Below are 27,884 nucleotides of genomic sequence, written 5' to 3'. Positions count from 1 at the left end.
AGTGGGGGCCGCCCGCGATCGCCGCGATCGCGGGCGCTCTCCTCCCTCCTTCCCGGCCCCTATGGAGGCCCAAGCCTCCACAGAGGCCGGGAAAGGGAGTGGGGGCCGCCCGCGATTGCAGCGATCGCCGCGATCGCGGGCGCTCTCCTCCCTCCTTCCCGGCCTCTATGGAGGCCCAAGCCTCCACAGAGGCCGGGAAAGGGAGTGGGGGCTGCCCGCAATCGCGGCGATCGCGGGCGCTCTCCTCCCTCCTTCCCGGCCTCTATGGAGGCCCAAGCCTCCACAGAGGCCGGGAAAGGGAGTGGGGGCCGCCCGCGATCGCAGCGATTGCCGCGATCGCGGGCGCTCTCCTCCCTCCTTCCCGGCCTCTATGGAGGCCCAAGCCTCCACAGAGGCCGGGAAAGGGAGTGGGGGCTGCCCGCAATCGCGGCGATCGCGGGCGCTCTCCTCCCTCCTTCCCGGCCCCTATGGAGGCCCAAGCCTCCACAGAGGCCGGGAAAGGGAGTGGGGGCCGCCCGCGATTGCAGCGATCGCCGCGATCGCGGGCGCTCTCCTCCCTCCTTCCCGGCCTCTATGGAGGCCCAAGCCTCCACAGAGGCCGGGAAAGGGAGTGGGGGCTGCCCGCAATCGCGGCGATCGCGGGCGCTCTCCTCCCTCCTTCCCGGCCTCTATGGAGGCCCAAGCCTCCACAGAGGCCGGGAAAGGGAGTGGGGGCCGCCCGCGATCGCAGCGATTGCCGCGATCGCGGGCGCTCTCCTCCCTCCTTCCCGGCCTCTATGGAGGCCCAAGCCTCCACAGAGGCCGGGAAAGGGAGTGGGGGCTGCCCGCAATCGCGGCGATCGCGGGCGCTCTCCTCCCTCCTTCCCGGCCTCTATGGAGGCCCAAGCCTTCACAAAGGCCGGGAAAGGGAGTGGGGGCCGCCCGCGATCGCGGCGATCGCGGGCGCTCTCCTCCCTCCTTCCCGGCCCCTATGGAGGCCCAAGCCTCCACAGAGGCCGGGAAAGGGAGTGGGGGCCGCCCGCAATCGCGGCGATCGCGGGCGCTCTCCTCCCTCCTTCCCGGCCTCTATGGAGGCCCAAGCCTTCACAGAGGCCGGGAAAGGGAGTGGGGGCCGGGAGGAGGCTGCTTCCCACCGCGGTGATCGCCGCAATGAGGAGCAGCCCTTGCATCCTTCCCGGCCTGAGAGGAGGCCGAGGCTTCCTCCCAAGCCAGGAAGGAGGAGGAGGACAAGGTTTTAAAATGTAGGACCTTTAAAAAAAAAAAAGGTCCTACATTTTTAAGCCTTGTCCTACATTTGTCCCGGTTCGGAGCTCCTCATTTATGGCAACCCTATGTGTATCTCTATTTCCCTTCTACCTGTTCATGTGTCCTATTCAGGCATACCACTTTAAATCATGGATGAGGAACCACTGGATGTTGTTGGACTTGAGTTCCCATCAGTCCTACCTAGCATAGCTAGTGGGCTGGCAAACTCAGAACTGTTATTCAGGCAGCCTACAAGCTCTCTGCCTTTGCTTTATGCATTTTTTCCCCTAAGAATTCACTTGCTGGAACATATGCGACAGAAAACTAGTTGCAGAACGTCACAGGTTTCTCTTTGTTTTAGAAGACTGTTCCTCCCATGAACATCATGAGAAAAAAACAAACCCAAACAATATAGTATATCTTTCATTTTTATATATCCTGTCCCAGTATTTTAAATGAGTTCTTAAAAAAGTCAAACAGCTTGACTGAGTGCAAGATGGCATCTGCACTACATTCAGAAACTCATCCTGGGCCAATCCTTGCCAAATAACCTTTCCTCCAAGAAATCATTTTGGCAAAGGATCACACTTTCTGTTCAGTAATTCGCAGATGCCACATTGTATCTGTGATGTTTTGCAATTAGTTTCTCACTGGGAACAGGGTTGAAGCAATCACAATATTTCAGTTGGCATGCCCACCTAGTTCTGTGTCTAAAGATACTCCTCTTCACTGCTTCTTCACAGTGTGAGATCAAGTTTATCGCATGAGCATTATCTGGTTCAGAAGGACAAACCAAGTACATTGCAGTGACATAAATGCTTGAGAATATGTAGATACCAGAAATGGCAACAGATTGGGAGGGAGGGAATAGCTTCAAGAGATATTGTTAAAACTGATAGACTTTTCTAGGCTTGAAGGCAATGCAGGCCTGCTACTGGCTTCATTTCTGACTTCTGGGACATAGCTTGCGAAACTGTGGCTTTTTAAAAATACATAGACACTAGCTTGTGTATAGTCTGCAAACATCCTGATATGGCAATAGTCCTAAACTACTCCTCCTCCTCCTCCTCCTCCTCCTCCTCATCATCATCATCATCATCACCTTGTTTCCCCCCCAGAATTGGGACAGAGATTAATACTCTACTGTCCCACTTTCTCAGCTGTTTTTAAAATAAAAGTCCCAGTTTCTCTCTCGTTCTCTCACTTTTACCCCTTTGTTGTTAACTTTACTTCAGTTACTGAAAAATGATTTCAAAATGAAAAAGTCATTTGCACCATTTAACTTGCTGGGGAGAAGGGAGGAGAGGAAGGGGAATCCTTCTTCCCTCTCCAGTAGATTCAAGTAAAAGCAAAATGGTGCAGCCACTCCGAGCTTATTTGCTCTTTGTCATAAATATTTTTTGACATCTTTTCTATATTCCAATGTTGCTTGACCACACATGTCCGGCTTTTAACTGTTAAATGTTGGAAAGTATGCTTATAGAGAAAGAACTTCAGTTGCTTCTCAACAGCCTCTTCTTGATTTGGAGAACACTTCTTTTAGAATACTTGACTTTCTTGATAGTTCTGGGTTGCAAGTATTACCCCATTGCATGCCACAGCAGTTAAGAATGATTGCTATTTCTTGCAACATCTCCTGGCATAACTTTTTTTGTCTCTTAACATTTGTACATATTTCCATTGACACTTTCCTTTTTCCCTATGGTGGCCCCAGCCCATGCATTTCTTTTCTTAGGTTATTTTTGAGTGTTTTAAATTATTTTCAGGGATTTTAATCCTTCTCACATGTCTAGTCCTGATCAAGAAGTGAAACAATCACCCAGGCTTCCTGGTATGTGCCAGTTCAGACCACAAGTAGGGGCATCACATATCTGAATTTTCTTCCATACAGTTGGCCACCGGGGTTTGGTTCAGGACCCCCATGGATACTACAATCCGTGGATGCTCGAGTCCCGTTGTACACATAAAATGGTACCCCTTATATAAAATGGCAAAATCAAGGTTTGCTATTTTGGAGTTCTTTAAAAATATATATATTCAAGTCATGGATGGTTGAACCTGTGGATGAAAAATCTGGGGATATGGAATGCCAATTGTACCTTTCTTTTTTTTAAAAGCCCTGTTTATTGAAAATAAAATATGTGAAATATGGGGGGTGATTGAAGATCTTGGGAGGAATGATAGAATGCTTCAGGGACCATAGGTAGTCTGCAGTCCTCAGTATGCCAGTAGTTGTTTTAAACAGCAGGGACAATTTAAACAAACTTAGGGACTGTGCACAAAGCCCTATAGGGGCAGCCTCCAGCTCCCCTTTTTATAGCCAGAATGGGGGATGCAGGAACTACATGTCGCAGCCCTGATCTGGCCTTTCCAGGGTGTGAAAAGAAGCTGCAAAAAGCAGCTCCTTTTTGCGACCTGGAAAGGGCACCACAGGCACAGCATTGCAACTTTATGGTGCTCTTTCGGCGCTGTGGTGCAGTGCATGATGCCACACTGCCCTGGGGGCAGAGCCAGGTGTGCATCGTGTAGACACTACGCCCCAACTCCACCCTCCAGCTGGCCTTTCAGGCCAGTCTGTACAGGGTCTGAGGCAATAGAATGAGATTAGCCATATGAACATTGGCTCTCTTGTAGCCCTCATGCTTTTCATAGAATCACAGAATCATAGAGCTGGAAGAGATCTCAAGGGCCATCCAAGCCAACCCCTGCCATGCAGGAAAACACAATCAAAGCATCTCCGACAGATGGCTATCTAGCCACTACTTAAAAAACCTCCAAAGAAGGAGACCCCATCACTCTCTGAGGGAGTGTGTTCCACTGTTGAACACCTCTTATTGTCAGGAAATTCCTCCTAATGATTAGGTGGAATCTTTTTTCCTGCAGTTTGAATCCATTGTTCCATGCTCTAGTCTCTGGAGGAGCAGAAACAAGCTTGTTTTTTGGCACTCCTTAATTTAAGGAGGTTGGGGCCAAATTCAAGGAACTTGAATTATAATTATACTTATACTGTTAGTATCATATGGAGGACCTGTGTGTGCTTCCAGTGAGGTATTCCCCCCCCTGATGCAAAAGTCCAAAAGGACCCCCACCTCAGTGGTAAAACATTGCATTACTAGTGAAAAGACACAGGTTGAACCTTGGCATCCCCAGGTAAGACTGGGAAGACTCCTGAAAAGTTGTGACCAGTTAGTAGAAATCAGGGATGGGCAATGTGAGGTCTTCTGCATGTGGGATGGCAACTTCCATCAGCCCAATGGATAAACCATAGCCAGTGGTAAAGGATGCTGGGAGATGCAGGCCAATAGAGCATTTGAAGGACCACAGTTTCCCACTCACTCATTGTGTAGACAAATCAAACTAGATGGACCAGAAAGGCAGCTTTCTGTATTCTAACATACTTATTTTAAAAGTCACATTCATGTATAAATTACATCTTCTCGGAATCCCTCTGAAATATAGACAAGCTGATATTTTAAGGGGAAAGTCGCAACACATGCATGAGTGCACATCTCATAGTAAAAGCAAGACATGACTATTTTTTACACAGGTATGTGCACCACACTTCAAAAATATATTACAAAAAGTAGTCCCAAGCCTATACTGAGTCTACTGTTAAGATGGCATTTTACACAATACTTTTCGGATTTATTCTTGAGCTGGGCATGATTACTGATAGATATCCTGGGCAACTTCTGGGAAGAGCACTTTGGGATACTTAGCAAGCTTGCAATCTGTGGCTTATTACCTTTCTAGGGAACTCTTGAAATCAAGGCAATTAAATACTTCATGTTCGTTTGTATTACACTGGCACATGCCAAAGCTGTCTGAACCTCTTGTAGACTTAAAAAGCAATCTTATATATGACTACTCAGAAGTAAGACACATGGTATGTAGAGGCGGGCAACCATACAGATAGATGATGGGGCCAATTTTTTTTTGTCCCTGTGCCCACACAGACCACAAACTATCATGATTCAGGTACACTGGAACTAACATCATGCCATTTCCAGTCAAATTTGGGCCAATTTTTGCTCTTTCTGTAAGTTTTAAATAAGGTTTGGAAGGCTGTGGGGGATAGCTGCAGCTGGGTGTGGAGTTTTTTGGCTGGTTACTAGGTGGAAAAAAATCATCCAAAAAAATCAATACAGGGAAAAATCTATTTTGAAGGATGGGTGGTTTTGCACTCATCAGGGAAGTTTCGGGGCTTATGCAAGTGAAATTCAGGCCACTTCCCCCAACCCCGGCATAATGGGAAATGCTCCCAGGTAAAGGTATACATGACTACAACCTTAATTTGGTTATGCTTAGTGATGTTTCTTAAATATACTATTTTTTTCCTTGGCCTAAACTTCCTTGCGACTTGTACATGTTTGTACATCCAATCAAGACTTGAATATCTGGCAATGCTGTTTGACGTTAAAAAGTTAAATTACATGTAAAGTGATCGAATAGTCTAATACAGAGTAACACTTTATATTACTAATCACTACCCACTCATCACGCTTTATTATATCATGAACTAGGGATAGGAACTAGGTTTCTTATCAAAGGCAGAAATTAATAATTTTAGCAATTTTCTTCCCACTACAAGAAAGTCTTTGAACTCCATGCCAGTTTCGAAGTCTGTTTGCAATGTGAGACTTATTCTGCACAAAATCCGTATGTAGTTGTTTTGTAGAGAAAATAGCATTTTCGGTGCAGAAAAAAGCATTTTCTGTGTGGAAAATAATATTTCATTGTACAAATATTAATTCTGTGTAGAATTATAAATATAGAAATGTGTAGAAATTAGAAATATAGAAATTCATAGAAATATTATTTCTCTAAACATTTTCTAAGGGATGTGGTGGCTTCATGGTTAAGATGCCAGTTCTGATGATTGGAAGGCTGGCAGTTTGCGGCCTGAGTACTGCATGAGGGGGTCAGCTCCTGCCACTAGTACCAGCTTATGCTAGCCTAGCAGTTCGAAAGTATGCAAATACAATTTGATAGATATGTTCCACTTTGGTTGGAAGGTAACAGCATTTAGTGCAGTCATATGCTGGGCACATAACCATGTTGTCTTCCGACAACGCTGGCTCTTTGGTTTAGTAATGGAGATGAGCACTGCCCTCTACAATCGGTTACAACTAGACATTCATGTCAATGGACTACCTTTACCTTTACCTTTTTAAACATTTTCTGCGCGCGCGCACACACACAAAACTTAATTGGGGATTTGTTCTCAAAAAATTCCCAAATTGCTGATTTTGCCTGCAAGGAAAATAACCTTTCAATGCAGAAAATAAATAAAGCAAAAATATCGAGAAGATATTAAAATATATGTTATTTTTCATTTTGCAAATTTAGCAGAGTGCATTATGTACTAGAAAAGTATTCTAAATTTGTTTAGAAGTTTATTTCAATTGGTGCATTGATTCTAGAAGGAAAATGTGTTCTTGACTGAAGCAGGTCCCTGAAGACTGAAGTGTAAAATCCTCTCAAATTATACACATCATACAGTGGACCCTTGTTATACGCTGGGGTTTGGTTCCCAGATTCCCCATGTATAACAAAATCAGTGTATGCTCAAGTCCCATTAAATATAATGACATAGCAAAATGGTGTCCCTTATAAAAAATGGAAAATCAAGGTTTGATATTTGAAATGTATACTTTTTCTGGAAAATTTTCAAACCGTGTATGCTTGAATCCTTGTATAAAAAATCCGCGTATAAGAAGGGCCGAATGTAATACCACCTGCCCAACTGTAGACAGAGCTTGGAAATATTTCCCCCCAAGTACTACTTATAGGTTATTATTTCTGGACTATACTGACCAGAAACTCCCAGCCAGAATGACTATTGCCTATGCTGGCTGGGAGGATCTTGGCGATAAACAAACCAACAAACTCTCCTAATTTTTGCTTATTTGATACAATTTCCCATTTCAAAAACTATTCTGTTATGTGGAAAACCATGCATCAGGAAGAAAGTTAGTTCTCCTTCCAAGATGCTACAAAGCTGTGGCAGAACTGTGGCAATATTTCTGAATTTGTTTACTGTGTATAAGCTCTAATGGTTTCATAAACTGCTTCACAAACTTTTTTTTTAAATAGACATTATAATTTTCTGAATCTTTAACCTTCCAACTCTTCCTACTTAAATGTCCAGGTGTTTTGTCAGTTTCTTTTTATTCGAGCCTAAGCAACATAAAAGGCAACCAAACAATTAAATCCCCTATGCCCCCCTCTTCCTCCTTGCCTTTTCATTTTAAGATCAAATATTTACTAACTGCAGTATCTGGAATAGCGCTGAATACCAATTCATTGGCCCTTAGCTCTAATTTACTCGGATATTTTTGTTTGTTTGTTTCTCACGTTATTAAATAGCACATTGTCTTCAAAAAATCTGACAGCACTTCCCACTTTTGGATTGCAACATGGGCATTTGTTGAATCTCTGGGCTGTATGACTGGCAGAATGACGTTTATTCTGAACCCAAGTAGGCAAAAAATCATGCAGGTCATGTGCTTCCAACAAAGCAGAAAAGGAACAATGCCAAAGCTTAATAAGGCTTTGCAAACAGTCATTTCTGTGTTTTGTTAGGTTTTTCTGTGCCTGCATTTATAACAACTCCTGCCGCTCTATTTGAAAGACATAGGAACCAAGCAGAACAGTACAGTAAATCTAAATGAGAGAAGAGGAAGGAAAAAGAAAGTAAAGGCTTCGGGGAGTTAAAAAGATTTTTTTCAAACAAAGTGCAAACAACACGTATTATGAAAAACTTGCCTCAATGGTACATTTTAGAGGAGCCAGGTTTTATAAGCCATGGGTCAGAAAAGAATGTACTATGCAACATTCCTGATATTGGCCTGCCGTGGGAAGTGCATGGAGGGTTATGATATTAGATGACACAGGTGCTTATCTGTGCCTATCTATATACTATATAACTGTAGCAGTTTGAAACCCCTTTAACAGTCATGGCTCCTTCCTATGTCATGTTGGTTGTTGCTGCATGCCTTCAAGTAGTTTCTGACTTATGGCAACCCTAAGGTGACCCTATCATGGACTTTTCTTGGCAAGATTTGTTCAGAGTAGGGTTGCCATAACCCGGTTGCAACCGGGTTTTTCCTGGTTTTGGCGGCACCTGCCCGGTCACGGCACGGGTGCCGCCAAAACCCGGGAAAAGCCCGGTTGCAGCGGGGTTGCTAGGCAACCCTGGGGCCTCGCTGCCCTCCCCCTCCTCCACCGCGCATGGCCGCGCGGAGGAAAAGGAGAGCAGCGAGGCCAGGGGCGGAGGAGGCTGCAGGGAGGCGGCGCCTCTTGGGCGCAGCCGCGCCAACCTCCCTGCCTCCCTGCAGCCTCCTTGCCTTCTTCCTGGTCCCTGCGGGGGCCAGGAACAAGGTGAGGCCGCGGCGATCGCCACCGGCCTCCTCGCCTCCTTCCTTGTCCCTGCGGGGGCCAGGAACAAGGCGAGGCCGCGGCGATCGCCGCCGGCCTGCTCCCCTCCTTCCTGGTCCCTACGGGGGCCAGGAACGAGGCGAGGCCCCGATCCTGGCCTCCGATCGCGGCGAGGCCCGGGGCCGAGGCAGGGAGGGAAAGCCTCCTTAAGTGGAGGCTTTCCCTAGCCGCTTGACCTCCGCTCCCCGCTGCGATCATGAGGGAAAATGTAGGACATAATTTTCAAATGTAGGACACATTTTTGTGTGTCCTACATTTGAAAAATTTATCCTACATTTTTCCCGGTTTGGAGGTCTGGCACTATGGCAACCCTAGTTCAGAGGAGGTTTGCCATTGCTTTCCACTGAAGCTGAGAGCATGTGACTTTGCCCAAGTCACCCAGTGGGTTTCACGGCTGAGTAGGGATTTGAACCCTAGTCTCCAGAGTCATAGTCCAGTACTCAAACCACTATGTCACACTGGCTCCTTATATAAAAATTATATTACACACAGGATAGTATTCTGTTTGTAGAGTCGTCCAAAGAGAATCATTTGTTAGAATGTGTATTAACTCCTCTTAACTATCAGAAGCATGAACTACAAGGGTGCAAAAGAATTCTTCATTTGTTCTTGTACTTCACAAGACATCAGCATCACAGGCCCTTCTGGTGAGGACACAAAAGGGAGCCTTTTCAGTGGCTGCTCCCAGGCTGTGGAACTCCTTTCCACAGGAGGCTAGGCTGGCCCCCTCCCTGCTTTCATTTTGTTGGCAAGCAAAAACATTTTCATTCAGACAGGCTTTTAATGCTGTTTAGACTGTGAAACTCCCTTCCCAAGGAGACCAGAATGGTCCCTTCATTGTTATTGTTCCGCTGGCAGGCCAAGACCTTCCTTTTCCGAAAGCATTTAAAACAGAATTTTTTAAAAGGACAGTCTGGGTGTTGTATTCTTTTAAATGTACTGTAAACACTTTTATCTTTTTAACTATATGTTATTCTTTTATAGGCAATCTATTTTAATATTGTAATAATTTAATTCTGTTTTAATATAACACTTTTCTATGTTTTGGATTGTACTGTTTTAATCTTGTAAACCGCTCTGAGTCCCAGTTTTGGGAAAAAGGCGAGATATAAATAAATATAATGATAATAAATAATAATGATTAATTGGTGTCAAGGAGCCATTTTTTGACTGCATTGCCATTTTTAACTGTATTGCTATGAAATTATTTCACACTCTTTAAAATCTAATGTCAGTTTAATATCTTAATTTATTAAACTGTGTTTCAATTATTTTATTAACAGGTTTTTAATTTTTTCTTGTTTCACTCTTTTCTAAACTGCCTTGAATCCCTTGCTAGGAGAATGGCAGGGTATAAATTAAATAAGGAAACAATAAATCGTAATAATAAAATGTAAGTGAACACTGGAATTAACTGTAGTCCAGCAAACCCCCAAAACATAGGCATTTATATTCGTATCCACTTGTTTTTCCGTAAGGGAAAAGGAATGTATTTATGAGGAACATGCAGTATCATATTTAATCTTCCCTCCTTGTGTGTGTGTGTTTTGTGACCTAAGAACTAAACCAAAATCTTGCCCCGGAGTTACACAGGTCCTTTGTCTTCTATAGGAAAAACAGATGCTAATATTGTTTGGGAAGGGAAAAAACAGGCATGCTTTATTTCTCAGAAAGACTCTGAAAGCTAACTGAATATAACCTTTTGAGTGCGTGTGTGTGTTTAGCTTTTCATCCTGTGGACAATGCTCTTCTCCTCAGTTCTTTAAACTAGGGTGCGGTTTAAAGAACTTAATTGGTCTTTTCTTTATTAAGCTCATATAATCAAAATAGATGAGAAGGCTTTTTGTCTGGAAAGGCCTTTGCTGGATGAGAAGGGAAAAAACAAAAGAGCCCAGAATCTCATAGCAGTGCTTATAATATATTCTAGGGTGTGCTAAGTCTGTTCCCTGGGCACAGGCATGCTTGGCAGAAAAGGCTGTGTGGCTTCCAGAGCTGAATATTTAAGTTGCTCCTATAAGCTTGGCAGCATCTTTGGCCTGAGATGTATGACATAAAATACAGGAATAAGACTTTTTCATGAGCCAGCCGCTTCAGGCGCAGAGTCTGCAAGACAGCACTCTTCTGAGGTAGGAAAGCTGTGCCCAAAGGAGATGGATCACAGGCTAAACCTGAAACCTTTGGGGGGGAAAGTGTTGAACTATTGGGAAACCTGTGTGTTCAATAAGTGCCCTTTTTTTACTTGTCAAGGTGTATAAAATAGACCTTGAGATGCTGGTAAGTGCTCTTTTCTAGAACAATTCAGATCCCTTTGTTCTAGACAGGGGCATATGGGGAGTTGTTGTCAGGACTAGTCCTACCATGGCAGACTGAAGGGGCAGATGTCTATAAGGGTGCTGGGGAAAAAATGGGCTGTTCCTCCTGAGCTAACTACTTGTTGTTCCTTCCTGTTGGAAAATGGACTTACATGTCCCACTCAGCTGGCCCTGTCCCCTCCCAAACTAGCTGGTTGCTTCTCAGAGGCTGTGGAGGCCATTCTCCCATCATCAGTGTTTAAATGAGATTCCGCTACTGGTTTAGTTGGCTTCTGAATATGAAATGGGAAAGCGGCCATCTTACAGAAGGCAGCAACATATCTTTTCATGGTAAAAGGCATTCAAAAGGGGTTTACCATGCCTCCTTCTGTGAAGTACTGTATTAACAAGTGTTAGCTATGGTGCCATTGTCATTGTCTCTGAAAGATCCCCCACCAGTATCAACCCCTACGACTCTGGTGCCCAGAAGCTGTTTGGCACATTTTGTCTGGCTGCTCAGCAAAAGCCTGTCAGACATGCAGAGAAAGCTTCTATAGCAGCTGGTTTGGGGTTTTGTCTGTAACCCGGGTATAGTGGGCCACTGACAGAATGAGGAATTTCCACAGAGTGAACATAATCGCTAACTTAACCAATATTGTCTTGTCAAGTGGCAATAATACATTTCTGTCTTTAAACCTTTGTTCCTGGTTTGTTATCATGCCTAGAGTCTAACCAAATTGTCATCACCACATAACCAGGAATATTGGTGGTGATGGTTTGGGGTAAGATATCCCCAAACAGAACAAAACAAGTCCCTAAATTATATGTATTTCTTCTTATTTTCCCCTCCATCACTAAAACAGGTCTATTTGATCTGCTGAATATGGACAGCCTAGAAAGAACTCCTAATAAAAAATATTTGTAAAAAAACTTTATTAGCCTACATTTTTCTACCATTGTACTGTTCCTATGCCCCAATTTAAATGGGCCTTTTTCGCCGCCCCAGTCACGTGCTAGGGGTTGGCCATCTGTACTGGCCTTACCCCTAGCACGTGATGGGGGCATCAAAATGGCAGCGGCCTGTACATATGGGTGCCGCCATTTTGACGCGACGGACGCCGTTTGAGCACTCGGGCATCGCAAGTGCAACGCAAAAAGAACCCGCTTTTTGCGGGTTCTTTTTCCACCACTGGGAAGCCTCGCCGTTTGGAGGCTGAGGCTTCCCGCTGGTGGAAATGCAGGTGGCGACAGACTGCCCTTTTTAGGCTGTCTGTATCCTGCCTCTAAGACTAAAGCTTAGAAAACCGTGACATCTCTGTTGTATCAATACCATGTTCTCTCCATTGCTTTTCTTCTGTTGCTTCCCATGAGCTGATTTTAACCCTTAAAAAATCTGAATGACAAGAGTGGAGCATGAATTATGAGGCAAAACAGTTTTACTGCTAATAAACGTTTCTAGACCTAAAGAACAGATATGTTTTTGGTGATGGGGCAGTAGTGGAATTTGCTAACAGTAAAAAGGGTTTTGGTTTCAGAGGTCATCACTGGTAAGGAAAGGATAATATGTATCTCTCAGGCTTTCTTGTTTTGCCTTACAATTTGACTTCTGTCTTATCCATCTCATATTTTCCGTCAACTTTCCCTTTGCCATTGCATGTTGCAAAGAATTCCTAATTTAAAAGTAACACATCTTTGCAGAATGATTATACAGATCAAGTGACATTATAGGCCATTTGCATGAACTGGAGTATTGATCTGAGATTTCAGTGAACATATAGGATTTATATGCCTCAACACATTATTTGTTTTAACCATAGTTTATTACTTAAGATACAAGTGACATGGCAGCCAAACCAACCAATCATGGTTTGTCATCCCTATTTCTATTTTTCCTCATCCGTTTCTTTTGTGAGTTCCCATTTCAGGATGGGCAGCTCAAAGAAAAAGTAGGGACAGGCATGTTTGTGAGTCAACAAGCATGATTTGCGGCTGATTAATAAAACACAGTTTGTTACCAGACACAGGTTTTCACATTGTAACAAACCAGGTTTGAACAATTCATGGCTTGTCTTGATTTGTAAGTGCAGTCACTGTTGCAAAATATAGTTATCACACCCCTTTCAACTCATTTTAAATTCCATCCAAATAAAAGCTTAAGAAGTAATTAGCTTTACGCACACTGACATAAAAATGAACTCTAAATTTAAAGGAACTGCTTCCAAGCAAAAGTGTCTAGGATTGGGTTGTTTATACTAGCTTTCTTTGTTTATTCAGAGTTTCTATTTTAAAATAGCAGAGGCACTGAAAAGACAAAGCACTAAAAAGGAGAACGCATGAGCTTATGAGGATCTTTTCCCCTTCTGGTTTTATAATCCTGAGAACTGTGGGGTGAAGAGAACAATAAGCAAGGTGGAGTCTTTTCCTCCCAGAGGGAAAAGACAGGAGGTTAGCTAGTGATTTTTGCCAAATGTTTTCCATCAAGACCTGTCTAATTTATTTAAAGTATTATCATCTAATGGCGTAAGAGGTATTTAACATGGAATCAGATCAAGACTCTTTCTTTGTTAAACCTGGGGAAGTCAAACAGCTTTTGCCTCTATTTAAAGCTGTAGCTTTCCTATAACTAACTGGGATGGCTTGTATACTTGCTGCAAATTTAGATTTTGCATAGACCAGACCACTGCTAAAAAAGGGGATGGAATGCAACACTGTTGATCCTATAAAAATGCAAGTCTGGTTTTACAAGCACATATTGTTTTCAAAAAGAGCTGTGCTTCTGAATGAGCCAGATTGGTCCCCAAAAGTTTCAGCTGGCACACCATCAAGAACAGCTGGTATTTATAACTAGGCAAGAGCTCAATTTTAACCAGCAAAAGAAACTGCCCTCTTACAAGTTATAGAGCTGAACTAGAATTCTGAGAATGTTCTCTACTCAAACATGGAGAGTGGAGTACAATGCTGCTGTTTACTCTAGAGTAGGGTGGGCAACTTCTTTTTTTCTTGGTGAGGGTTACTTGGTAAGCTGTGAACAACGCAACACAGTTTCTTTCTATATCTACCACTTCTTTCTCTATTTATCTCCCCCTCCTTTCTCTTCTCCTCACCCAGTGGCTTGCCTGGGGAGGAACAGATCTCTCTTGCCAGTGGGATTTTGAATCCTTTGCAATGAGAACTTGAAGTCAGTCCAACGGCCACAGTGATGCCCACTGCTTCTCTGGAACAGAACTTGGAGGAGTTACTTTTTTGGACAACAGGCCACAGAATGTCACATGTGACATGGCCTTTTGACAGACTGGCCAGGAAATTCTTGGAGTTCTTGTCCAAAAAAGAAATTTTTCATTTCCAGAATCAATAAAGCAGTGCTGCTAACATCTTCCTGCTAACTACTTACATTAGCCATGTGTGACACTACAACACCTTGACACAAGCCTAGGAATGGTGCTTTTTCAATTTGGAAAAGCTCGTCCAATTTATGAAAGCTTTGCCCAAGGCGTTCAAGGTGCCTTATATGGGCCTTTACAGACCAGCCTGAAAAGCCAGCCTGGGGGCAGAGTCGGGGTGTAGCGCCCTCATGACACATGCCTGACTCTACCCCCATGGCACCCTGACGCTGCACACCACTCCAGATGGCACATGGTGTCACGGTGAGCCTCCAGCGCTACATCCAGACGACACAGTGCGTGAGGTTGCCACGGCCCTGATTCATTTAGGAAAGGAGCAACTGGAGGCCACCTCTTAGGGGTGATCTGTTGAGCCCCTATGTCTCTCCTCACTCCCTATTCTCACACAACCATATCCCTATGAGGTAGCTCATGCCCAGAGTCACCCAGTGAGTTTTATGGTCCAATAGAGATGGAAGCCTGTATCTTCCAAGTTCCCGTATAATACCATAAGCACTAAACGATAGCTATGGGTTAAGTGGAGATTGACTGAGATCTGTTGGGGATGCTTTAGCTTCAGATTTCCTGAACCAACCAAAGGGTTAAACTAGAGAGGCTACAAGGTGCTTTACAGTTCTGTGATTTGTGGTCCCAAAGCCCAACTCAACTGCTAATTCTGATCTTGGACCAATCACTTTATTTCAATCTAACCTATCAGCTCTGGTGGCAGAGATATATGCTTCCTGCAGAGCACCCTCAGTTCCTTAGGGAAGGAAAAGCAGAATAACATTGTAAGAGATAAATCAAGATATTCCCTGTTCAAGGGTGGGAAGTGTGAAGTCCTCCAGATACTGTTTAATATACCCACATTACTCACCATTGAGCGTATTGGCTAAGGCTGCTGGATATCGCAGTCCAACAACATCTGGAGGGCCACACAATTCCCATTCCTGCTGTACATATTAGCATTTAAGACTTAACAAGATAATTGTATACTCTGGGAAAGGGGAAACTTTGATTCTCCAGATGTTTTGGATGCCAGTTTAGAAGCCACAGATAGCAATGTCTAAAGGCAAGAGATTGAGTGAGCTGTAATACAGAGAGCCAAAGGTTCCCTGTCCATGACATGTAGTGTATAGCTAACACAAAACAGGATCAAGAAATCCTCTGACTTATTTTCAGATCATGTAATGAAGTTATTGACCTGCTAGTTCTGATTAGAGTAGACTCACTGAAGCAATTGGATTTACCTATAATTTTGTTTTTAAACATGGGATTTGCATAGTGTTTCCTTGACTTTCCATCTTATGAGTTGCTTTTAATATGCTGCTTTTTATTTCTTCTTTCTCTCTGTGTAGCATTCAAATCCTTGTCCTTCTATGTCACACTGTTACTTTATATATGTTTAAATTTCAAGTAAGTTCTTACCTCCTTACAAATAGTGTCCTTACATCCAGTGTTATTTTTCCTCTTCTAAATATTGTGTACAAGGTTTAAAACAAATCAAATATTACACCTACACTCAGTCCTATTTGTCTTCTTTGCTTATTTGTAAATGTATATGATGGTAAACCTATCACCAATTACACCAGTTCTCAAAAAGTTAGCTACCTGTTGGTTCAACATTCAATTTGATTTCTACTATAAGTCTATTCTAGATGGGAGTAACTGACTCGATTTGGCCATAACCTCTGCAAGTGCAGAGTAAGGAGTTTTGTATATATACAGAGACTCTGTTGTCCAGCTTAGCTTGAATTGCAGGGTGGCTACCTCACCATGGCAGCAGAGGTGATGTAGCCATGGGTGCTGTGGCAACTGGGGATGGTGGTGGCATCAGAATGCATCTCTGCCAGAAGAGAAAACTGCCCTGTCAGCTTCAGAGCAGCTAAAGAATTGGTAAGGCAGCTTTGCTCCTGACAAATATGGCTTTTGCTGCACCGTCCCAATCCCTGTTGCTATGCACTACTCCAAAAATGCCTTATGCCAGTATAACTGACTGTTATGCCAATGCAACTCAACAAAACTATTTTTTTATTTATTTCTCACTTTTCTCTTCTCATAGGCCCCAAGACTCCGGCAGCTCTCTACATGTTAGCACTGTAGAAGAAAACCAATATACTTGTCTCTGTCACTTTCCTGATCTGGAAAATGTGCCTCCATGTGATTATATTCTAGCCTGAGCAACAATGAATGGGTCTTGTGTGTGGGCACTGATGTAGAAAATGGAACATCATCTGCCAGGCAGGAGGAGGGTGTACACAATACAAACATTTCTTTCAGCGCTCGTGCTTTTGATAACGTTGGATGGATCGGCAGCCAAATAAGTCTGCGAATAAGGAGGTGGGGAAATGGAATCTTCTAATAGATTCTTAATAAAATCGTGATATATCTGGGAATAGTGAGTCTGAATGCTTTCTTCTTTGTTCATTACACTACATTGTATGCTCCACTGCATTTTCATCATTCTCAACTTTATGGCAAAAGTTTTGCTGTTTTTCAGAGGAAAGCCAACACAAAACCCCAAGATTTAAGCTCTGGAGCCTTCATGAATGTACTAGGTGATGCTAGGCAAAGCTATTCTTTCTCAGAATGAACCCTATAACCCTATATCCCAAAGCTATTAAAAAGAGAATTTTAATGACTTACAGGGTTGTTGTAAGGATTACAGAAAAAATATATAGGAAGTATTCAAACCTTCCTTATCACTAGATAAATGTAACGGTAGCAACAATATCTGCTTGCATTAACTGTCTCTAGTCATATAGGAAAAAGAGTTATCTGATGACTGAAAAAACATTATATAAAGTTAGTAGTTAATATATACCAGGAAACATTTGATAATTTTAGCACATGCCATTAACTAGGGACAGGGGAAGATAGAAAGCAAGGCTACTCCATCAACTCTATAGAAAGATCAGCTTTATCAGGCTCCTCCCTCTACTGCCATTCCATCAAGATGCACCAGAGGGAAATGGAAAGCAAGGCCTTTCCATCAGCTCTGCTGAATAAGCAGCTCCACTTGATTCCTCTTTCAACTGTCACAAGGCATCAGTTGTGACAGAAGAAGGAAAGTGGCCCATGCCATTAGCTCTGCTTGAAAGACCATCTTCATGTGGCTCTTTCTTTTTGTTGAGCTCTGTTTCATTCCATCTGGTTAAGAATTTGTTCTTTCCTCTTCCTTCTTCAACATACTTCCCTTTTGTGTCATGCCTTTTAAACTGTGGGCAGGGACTGCTCTGCTCTATTGATCAAGTATAAGCTATCCAGGGAGCTTTTCCCCCCCAGTGGAATGGTGGGATTTAAACAGATACAGAAACAATTAATAAATACTTCTGTAAGAACTGGGTAGTGATGACTATTCGACAGCATGGTAAAAACTGGTATAGTTACAAGGTTGACAAACATTTAAGTGGGTATGCTGTCTGCAGCTCTTTAATCCAGGCTCCCCCCCCCCCCAATTAGTAATCCCAAAATGAATAGTCTGAAACATATTGTGGTACCATGTTATCTTAAGATGTCAGTTGTTGTAACGTTTTTTGTGGGAAGGGAATATTTAAAGCCACATCATAATCTGATGCCTTTGCTTATGCATAAATCAGGCACTGTCCTGACAGGCCAAATAAACAACAGAGGCCACATACCATGAAACAGTAAAGTGGAAAAAATGTTACTCAGTGCGCAGTGCAATTGGCAAAACCAATTACATTTGACAGCTTTGAGAGCCTCTGGCTAAGGCTGGAATATTTACAGAATTTGCTATCTTCTTTCCTCTCAAGATCTTAAAATGAAGGCTGCCTCTCATATTATACTAGAAAGAGTTGGGGCAACCTTTGGGACAGACTCTCTGAAGGACGAAAGCCCTTGAACTCTTTGCAGACAGGAGATATAAATCCATTGATATCTTTTGGAGATGCTTGTGCATGCTGGTCTTAAAACACGGGAGTGACATATGTCACCCTAGGATTGGAAAAAATATACACATAGATCAGTGATTCCCAATGATTCCCAAACTCTGGTCCTACAGTTATTTTGGCCTTCAGTTCCCAGAAGTGTTGACTGGCTAGGGCTTCTGCAAGTTGAAGCCCAAAATTCCTGGAGGACTAAAGTCTGGGAACCACTGACATAAAGTGCTGGATGCAAACCTGCATCTTTGCTTTGCTGAGTTCAGTGGAACTTACTGCCAGGTATGTGTGGACAGGATTGCTGCCTTCTTGTGGCATTTCTGATTGCTAAGGGAATGTCAAGAATCCTACACATGCTTCTCCAGTGCAACAGGAGCACAGGAGGTTCCAGGACCTTGAACTGGCTGGAACAAAGTTGCTTATCACTGGAAGCATGATACAACAGAGCTCAGTGTTCATTCCCACAGTTCACTCCTGAGATAGCACATACAAGAGAAGCTCTCTCTCCCTCCCTCTTTTTCTATCAAATTGCCTTATCTTTCCCCTCTTTGATAGCTTGTTAATTCATTACTTAACTACTTTGTTTTAAATTCTTTCTCTTTCTCCTCCCACACATGTTCCAAGTCAGTTTTCAGAGTTTCTTTACTTAGAAAACAATCATCAGCAATTTGGGTGTGGCTGATCATTTTCCCTTCAGTACTTGGAGAACCGCTGCTGAATAAAACACAAAACATCCCTGCACATTATAAGCTTGAGAGAACTGGCGGATGGTGTGTACCTAAATGTGTGTACGAATTCACTTGAGAGAGAGGGAGCTGTTGCTGCATTTTCCCTTCCTGAATCACAGGAGAAGTAACAGATGGTATCAGCTGAACCCAGGAAAATGCCTCTGTGTATTTGTAACATTTCTATTGTAACTCCAGGTACTCTACACAGCTTCCTCCACACTCAACTTTATCCTCCCAAGAACCTTGTAATGTCAATGGGGCTGAGAGAAAGAGTGACTCCTCAAAGACTATTTTTGTATAACTTTGTAGCATCTTGTAGTCAGGTTGCGTGTGGGGCCCAAATCCGGATCTCTAAAGTCCCAGTCCAGCCTCTTAATCACACTGTCTACGCCATCCTACCACTACCAGGGTGAAGTGGTTAAATGGATGCTGGAACAAGCTTCCCAGGCATTCTTCCTGAGCCCTTCCCCAACTGATATCCATTCCCAGTTCTCTGAGCTGGTGCTCCAGTGAGACAATGCTTCCTTGCCGATAACCTGGCTAGGTTCCTTGCCTTGCTGTTTTTAGAGAAAACAAATCTGGAGGCAGCCATTTCAAACACAGAATATGCCCCTGCATCCCTCCATTGGAGTGCAGAATTTATTGGAAGGGGGAGTAAGCAGATGCCAAGAAAAGCCAATGACAGGTTTGCCTTAGGGTTGCCATAAGTCAGAAATGACTTAAAGGTACAGAAAAATGTGTGTGTGTGTGTGTGTGTGTACATATACGCACATACATAAACACATACACATTACTTTTCTAGTACCATTGTTCTCCAAATGCTCTATTTAACCAGAAGTAGTCAGCCATCATCCTTAAGGGTATGTGTTACAAAATTACACATCACCAAAGTAGTCATTGTGTCAAAAGAAGACACCACTTCCCATACTTGGTACCTAAAGTGTTAAGAATAGTTGTCCATTCAAAGAATTTCTCACAAAAAAACCTAGATATCTGAAGTGTTTCTAGCAAGTAACTCTGGCCATGAATAAAAACCTAGGTCATGTTGCACATCTGAATAAGGCCTCCATAAACAATTGTCTCATCAAGACACTTTTACCATGGAACGCTTGGAATAACTTTTGTATGTAAACATGAATGCCACACTGTTTTCAGTGGCACTCTGCCCATAGGAATGTGATTAAAACACAATGTGGGTGTCCTAAGATCACACACAGGCAGGGATTGATTGTCTATTTAGGGATGCTGTTTGGTCAGTACATTAGAATGAGAGAAGTGGAGAAAAGAGGCTAATGTACTCCATGTGTAGTTTTGGAGGTGGTGGGGAAGAAGGGTACTAGTTTAACCCAGCTACTTGTTTCCATGAAGCTCCATTCATGGAATCTATTGATGGAAGACTGGGAAATGAGATAAAAGAATCCAGATACATTTGACAGGTGAAATCCAAAACCCAGATATATTAAACAGATGAAATCCAAATCCTATGCCTGCTAACTTACAAGTAAATCTCTCTCTTTTCAATGTGGTTTACTCCTGGCTGAGTTTCCATAGAATCTCACTTGTACTTTGTACTGGGCTTAGTAGGACATCTTTCTGAGTGAGCAAGCTCAAGATCATGCTGCCAACAAGTGAAGCTTGCCTTGAAGTTTCTTGGGGCAGCTGCAAACATTTTAGATTCTTGTGGTCAGTTCATTTGGTGAATAGCAACAAACAGTACCATTACGTTTGACTTTCCTTCAAACTGGAGTTGTAATTCAATGTTCAATAAATTGGTTTTAATTGTTTAATTGATTTTATTACCCCATAAAGACATTTTCTTGTTTTAAGGTGCTACAGGACACTTTGTTATTTCTGCTGCACAGTGGTGTAGCAGAGCCAGAGCTTGCAGGGTTAAAGTCCTGCAACTTTTTGGTTAGCAGGGACTACACCATCCTCTGAAACTTTTATGGACTCCTCAGTTCCCCCCTCTGAGTATAGTGACTATGTCCATAGTAGCTGGAGGGAAAATTAACCCCTCCCCCCCCAAAAAAAATATTGTTATTCCTGTTGTAAAGAAAAGTACCTTGGGATAGTTTGCAAAAGGATCTTGCAGCACTCCACCACATGCATCTGAGGAAGAAGACTTAAATCTAGGACAGCTCATGCAACCAACTTCTTTCAGTTAATCTCAAAGGTGCCGCAAGATCCCTTTCCACACAGATTTTCAAGACTACCACAGCTGTATCTTTGAATTCTACCACCACTGGAGTAGTTTGGTTTTGTGGAAGTAAAACCCATTCGCCTTACATAATAACTGCTGTTACTATGCATTTTGTACTTTCTACAACAGTTTTGCTATTGGAAAGATGATTATAAATGCTTGCAGTTCAAAATTTGCCACTATATCAGGGTTGCTCTAGGCAGAATAAGATGACCCCACCCTTTTGGATGTAAGATAATCAAAGGTCTGGAAACCAAGCCTTATGGGAAATGACTGGGAGAGCTGGGTATGTTTAGCTTGGAAAAGAGAAGTCTGAAAGGTGATAGCCATCTTTATATATCTGAAAGGATGTCAGCTTGTTTCCGCTGCTTCAGATATTAGAACACAAACCAATGGATACAAATGACAAGAAAAGAGATTCCACATTAGGAATAATTATTTGATGGTAAGAACTGTTGGATAGTGGAATGCAGTGCCTCGGAGAGTGGTGGTATCTCCTTCTTTGGAGGATTTTCAACAGATTGGATGGGCATCTTTCAGGGATATTTTAGCTGTATATTCCTGCAGGGCAGGGGGTTGGACTGGATGACCCTTTCAGCCCCTTCCAGCTCTAGGATTCTAAAAGTATATAACAGAGGAGGAGGTGCTATTGAAGAGGCAGCTGTTTTGACTCCATGAAGGAGACTCTTGGGAGGGGAACAGGGCATTTACTTTACTGAACCACTCACCGAGTCTTACTGTATCGCCTAGACCACAACATAATATATTTACCAACATTAAATTACAGACAGATGTCCAGGATACCAGAGTCCACATCTTGGGAAAGTACACAGCAGAGACTGAGGTTTCATCAGTGGACATGGCCCGTTGCAGAGTAAATGGGAAAACTTAGAAAGATTCATGCCGTGAAGACATTTTAAAACAACAGTTAAGAGAAATGGAGGGAGGCTAAAATAATTTGTCAGGATGACAAAGTTTGTTAAAGCACAGCTCATGTTTTCAGGAGTGCTTCTTAAAACAGCCAGGAGCAAAGTGTAATTGGGTTTTTAAAAAAGAAAAGAAAATTATATCAGCTGACAAACAGGAAAGGGTGAAGTTTAAAACCTAGCCTATGATCTCAGAAGAGAAATCTTAACCAACTGGGAAGAAAACACCATTGATTTTTAAAAGGATATAGCTCCAAATGAGATTGCAACCTGCAACTGCTTGGAAGTTTGATGCACACATATTATTTACCTCTCTGTTGGGCACAAAAATAGGAAATACATTCCAGAAGTGTATCTGCTATCCCTTTATATTATTTGCAGAGAACCCAAACAGACTGTATTTCCAAACAGGAAACCCACACAAAACGATGATTAAAAACAAACAAAACTTAACCAAGCAGTGGATAACATGAAAGATGTTTTAAAAACTAATTTATTTACTAATGCAGTTTGCAATTTGATCATTGAATATTTACAGCTGCAATGGTAAGCAAGTTTCTTTGGGAGTGAACACCACTGAACTCAACAGGACGTACTTCTGAGTAAACATGCCTAGAACCAAACTGTAATGCAGTGGTGATGCCTGAGCTGTATATCGTTGCCTAATTAAACCAAACTGGGGGAGGAAAAGCAATAATTTGTTGCAAGGAAACTAGATAGGATTCAATAGAGAGTGTGTTCCAAGTCTCTGGGTAGGGCTGGATTGCAGTGCCAACAGCTAACGGATCTTCGCCCACCCCAGAGCACAACAGTGTGGCCTCTGTTTGTCTAGTGGAATTTTGGAGGCAGAGAGTTTTGATGATTCATACCTATTTCAGTTTGAAGAAAATGGCTTGAACTAGACATGATACCTCAGTGTTGAGAGACTAGGATTCCTTTCTTTGTGTCTCAGTTTGACCCTGGCAAAGATCAAGACTGTGCCATTGAGCATGTGCTATGTAACCACAGTTCACATTTGATACGATCACAGAGGCAGTGACTCCCAGCCAGAACTGATCCCTGGGATTGATCCCTTCTGTTTGCTTCCTTTGCGCATGTTGGGAGGATGGAAGAAGTTGAGGGAGTGAAAGAGAGACCTTGAATGCACCAGGAAAAATATGTGGGGTCTATAGGGGAGGGAAGGAGACAGCTGTTGATGTTATTATGTTTATGACTCAGGTTTCTGCCAAAAAGCTAGGGTACTGGTTGTGGTTCCCAGTGAGGTGTACTATTTAAGATAGTGGCCTGGGATTGGGGAGATCTAACTCCACACTGAACCAGAGAACTTCCTTGGTGACTTTGAGCCAGTCATGTTCTCGCAGCTTGACCTACCTCACAGTGCTGTCTTTGTGAGGATAATGTGGTGTTGGAAAGCATAAGGAGAGCCACACTAGCTGCTTTGGCTCATTCACAGGAAAGGAAAGGTGGGACATCTGTAACTCCAAAATAAACTCCAAAATAAATTCTGTCCTCCATTTTATCCCCTCAGAGGATTAGGATACATATTTTGGGAGGCTATCAAATGAGACGGGTAACTCAAAAATAAAGGCTCTCTTCGATTTTATCTTCTGAACAAACTATATTTTCTTTCCAGGCAAGCATTCTCTGAAGATGCCAGGCACAGATTCTGGTGAAACGTCAGGAAGAAACTCTTCTAGAACATAGCCACAGAGGCCAAAAAACCCACAAAAATCTATGGATGCCAGTCATGAAAGCCTTCAACTTCACAAACTATGTGGTGTTCTGTTGGCATGTGCCTTCAAGTCAAGTCTGACTTAAGGCGAAACTGCTATGGGGTTTTCTTGGCAGGATTTGTTCTGGGAGGCCACTGCCTTCCCCTGAGGCTGAGAGAGTGTTACTTGTCCAACGTCACCCAGTAGGTTTCATGGCTGAGTGGGGAATAGAACCCTGGTCTCCAGGGTCATAAATCACTACAACAAAAGGGACAGGTTGGTAATCCATATTTTCTGAAAGTAGGCGAATGGGGGAAGAACTTTTAGTTCCACTGTTTCTTCTCTGAGTCAGTGTGGCACAATAGTTTGAGTGTTGTTTTTTCAGATGGCGTAGGTTTAGCACCTTATTTATGGCCACTACAAATAGTCTACAGAAGTATAAAGGATGGGATGTTGTGTCATAACGGCACCTTATCACTTTAGAGCACAAAAATGAGGTTTCCTCTCCCATCACAGTTGTTTTAAAATAAAGGGAATATTTGTTGTTGTTATTGTTGTTAACTACCCTTGAGTTGGCCCCTACTCATGGCAAACGTGAGACATCTCCAAGAATTCCCTGTCCTTTACTGCTCTGCTTTAGGTCCTGCAAATTCAGGCCCATGACCTCCCTCACTGAGTTGGGAGGTAGTGGTTTGAGTGTTGGACTACAACTCGGAAGATGAGGGTGCTTGGTGACCTTGGGCAAGCCACACTCTCTCAGCCTCAGGACAAGGCAATGGCCAACCTCCTCTGAACAAATCTTGCCAAGGAAACCCCAGCATAGGTTGAAAAGGACTGGAAGGCCCCCAACCACAACATTTCCTCTCCTCCTGTGAAATAAGTTGCCTCCAGCCAGGGTGACCAGATGTCCTAACTGCCAAGGAGGGCAAATGTAGGACCTTCCAGAAAAGTGGAGGACATAACCAAATCAATGTTCAAAACACTATAAGTATCAGCACATGCTTCTGAGTCTTCTTGGACAGAAGGTTGAATTGAGGACATATATTGGAAAAGGAGGGCATCTGGTCACTTTGTCCTGGGCAAGTTATTCTCTCTCAACCTTAGAAGATGGCCATGGCAAACCTCCTCTGAACTAATTTCCCCCAAAAAACACCAGGATAGGTTCACCATCCTTTGGAAAAGACTTGAATGCTCCCAACAAACATCTCCTCTCCCCCCTGGGAAATGAGTCACCCCTAGTCAGGGTGATCAGATGTCCTACCTGCCAAGGAGGCCAAAATGTAGGACATTGCAGAGAAAAATGTTGGATACTACCAAATCCAAGCTCAAAATGCTCCTATAAATATCAGTGCATGTTTCTTTGTCATGCTCCCAATGGAGGACCTTTTGGAATTCTTCTTGCACAGAAGGTGGGAATGGAGGACATGTCCCTGCCTTGGGTGAGTCACACCCTCTCACCCTCAGGGGACAGCCATGGCCAACCTCCTCTAAATAAATCTTGTCAAGGAAACCCCATGATCTGCTGGCCATCATAGTTTTTTTGTAGGTTTTTTGGGCTATGTGGCCATGTTCTAAAAGAGTTTATTCCTGAGAAGATAAAATAGAGGAGAGCACTTTTGGCCATCAGTTGGAAACATCTAGAAGGCACTCAACATCTCCTATCCCTCTGGTGAAATCGGTGGCCCCTAGTCAGGGTGATGAGATGTCCTAATGGCAAAGGAGGCCAAAGCACCACCAAATGTAGGTCACTCCCCCCCCCCCCCAATGGAGGGCATGACAAAACCAAGGCTGGCTACACTCCTAGCGATATCAATGCATGCTTCTTTGTCAAGTGGAGGACCTTTTGGAATTCCTCCTGGACTGAGATGGAAGTCAGGTCTTGGCAAAAAAAGGTCTCTCACTCGCTTAGCCTGAGAGGTTGGCCATGGCCAGCCTCTTCTAAATAAATCTTGCCAAGGAAACCTCGAGATCTATTGGCCATCAGTTGGAAAGTTCTTGAAGGCCTCCAATCACAACATCTTCTGTCCCTCTGGGGAAATGGGTGGCAACTAGTCAGGGTGATGAGATGTCCTGACGGCAAAGGAGGCTAAACGTAGGACCTCCCCCCCAAAAAGGAGAGCATGACCAAACTACGGCTTGCAACACTCCTAGTGATATCAATGTGTGCTTCTTTGTCAAGTGGGGGACCTTTTTGGAAATTGCTCTTGGACTGAGATGGAAGGCAGGCCTTGGCAAAAGAAGGTCACCTACTCTCTCAGCCAGGGAGGTTGGCCATGGCCAAGCTCCTCTGAACAAATCTTGTCAAGGGAACCCCAGGATCTTTCAGGCCATGAGTTGGGAAGCTCTTGAAGGCCCTCAACCACAACATCTGTCCCTCTGCAGAAATGGGTGGTAACTAGTCAGGATAATGAGATGGAGGGCAGGTCTTGGAAAAAGAAGGACGTCTGGTCTCCCTAGTCTTCGGCAAGTTATTCTCTCTCAGCCTCTGAGGATGGCCATGGCCAACCTCCTCTGAACCTCAGCCTGGGAGGATGGCCATGGCCAACCTCCTGTGAACAAATCTTGCCAGGATCTGTTGGGCCATCAGTTGGAAAGGTCTTGAAGGCCCTCAACCACAACATCTCCTGTCCCTCTGGGGAAATGGGTTGTGACTAGTCAGGATAATGAGATGGAGAACAGCTCTTGAAAAAAGAAGGACGTCTGGTCCTCCCACTCTTGGGCAAGTTATTCCCTCTCAGACTCAGATGGCCATGGCCAAGCTCCTCTGAACAAATCTTGCCAAGGGAATGTCAGGATCTGTTGGGCCATGGGTTGGTAATGTCTTGAAGGCCCTCAACCACAGCGTCTCCCCTCTGCTCCTGGGAGATGGGTGGCTCTTAGTGACTCTTCCCCCCAAACCCAATCTTGCCAAGGGAATCCCAGGAAATGTGGGGCCATGAGTTGGGAAGCTCTTGAAGGCCCTCAACCGCAGCTGGGCGATGGGTGGCTCCTGTTGCCTCTCCCCTCCAACCCCCCCAGTCCCCCCAGCCTGTCCATGCCAAGGCTGACCTGGAAGATGAGGACCTTGAAGTGGTTCCTGCGGAGGAGCTGGGCGTGGTTGTGCTCGAGGCGCTTGACCTGGGCGCACTGGCGGTCCATGCGCTCGCGGACCTCTCGGGTGTGGGCGCTGACCTTGCGGGACTTCTCCAGCAGCTTGGCCACCGTGTTGGAGGTGGAGGTGTGGTGCTTGCAGAGCTTGCTCAGGTCGCTCTGGATGCCCTTGACCGAGCCCTCCAGCTCGCCCTGGCGCTGCTCCATCCGCTCCTGCTTCTCCTGCACCGAGTCCAGCATGTGCACCAGCTTGTCCAGCAGGGTCAGCACCGTGATGGCGTTCACCTGCTGCTGCTGCTGCTGCTGCGGGGAGCCTTCTCGGAGGCTGGCCTCTCCCGGAGGATGGGGCTGCTGCAAGCTGGGGCTGCGGCTGCCCGAGGAGGGCACCGGGCTGGCACTCCTGGCATCCAGGGGGCCTTCGGAGCTGGGAGAAACGTAGCCACTGCTCTTCTCGGCTTGCAGCCCATCTTCCCCCATGGTGGCACCTCCAAGCCTAGGAAGCTCTTGGAGCAAAAGGTGCCCAAAGAGGTGCCCTAAGTCAAGCCCAGCCTAGTGGGCAGTGGGCAAAGCCTTGTCTGGGAGCCTGCTGGAAAGTTGGAGGCCTCCCCACTTGCTGCCTCTAGACTGGGCTTCCCTCCCCTCCTCTTTCCTCTCTTGCTTTAGGAGAGGAATGGCATATTTCTCTCATGACTTCATGGGCGAGGGCGGGGAAAGGCACACACAACACAACACACACACCACACACACACACAAGGCCTGGCCCAGCACCCAGAGCCTGCCATTGGCTGACCCAAAGCTGTCAACTTTTTGCCACTGACTCCCCTCCCTCCTCCTCCTCCTCAATGTTCTCTTCTCTGGGGCTCGGCCTCTCTCCTTCTTTCCTTCCTTCCTTCCTTCCTTCCCTCCTCTTCATGACTTGGATGGAAAGAATGGCTGGCCCTTAGCCTGTCTCTGGCGGGAAGGGAAAGGA

The 27,884-nt window shown here is 44.2% G+C and overlaps 1 protein-coding gene across 1 annotated transcript in view; it reads right to left on the bottom strand.

Moving 5' to 3' along the window:
• Positions 1-27,581, bottom strand: part of CAVIN2 (caveolae associated protein 2) — a 36,425-nt gene extending 8,844 nt beyond the window's left edge. The window contains exon 1 of the mRNA XM_089519553.1: positions 26,873-27,581. Within this exon, the coding sequence (XP_089375679.1) occupies positions 26,873-27,391 (519 nt within the window). The 5' untranslated portion in view covers positions 27,392-27,581. The remainder of the gene's footprint in view (positions 1-26,872) is intronic.
• Between the last annotated feature and the right edge of the window lie 303 nt (positions 27,582-27,884).

The sequence above is a fragment of the Sceloporus occidentalis genome, unplaced genomic scaffold (assembly GCF_023333645.1).
Source record: "Sceloporus occidentalis isolate IW3139 unplaced genomic scaffold, rSceOcc1.0.p SCAF_4, whole genome shotgun sequence".
In the NCBI taxonomy this organism is placed as follows: Eukaryota; Metazoa; Chordata; class Lepidosauria; order Squamata; family Phrynosomatidae; genus Sceloporus; species Sceloporus occidentalis.
The sequence above is the reverse complement of the archived record's forward strand: the minus strand, read 5'-3'. Positions and strand labels throughout refer to the sequence as shown.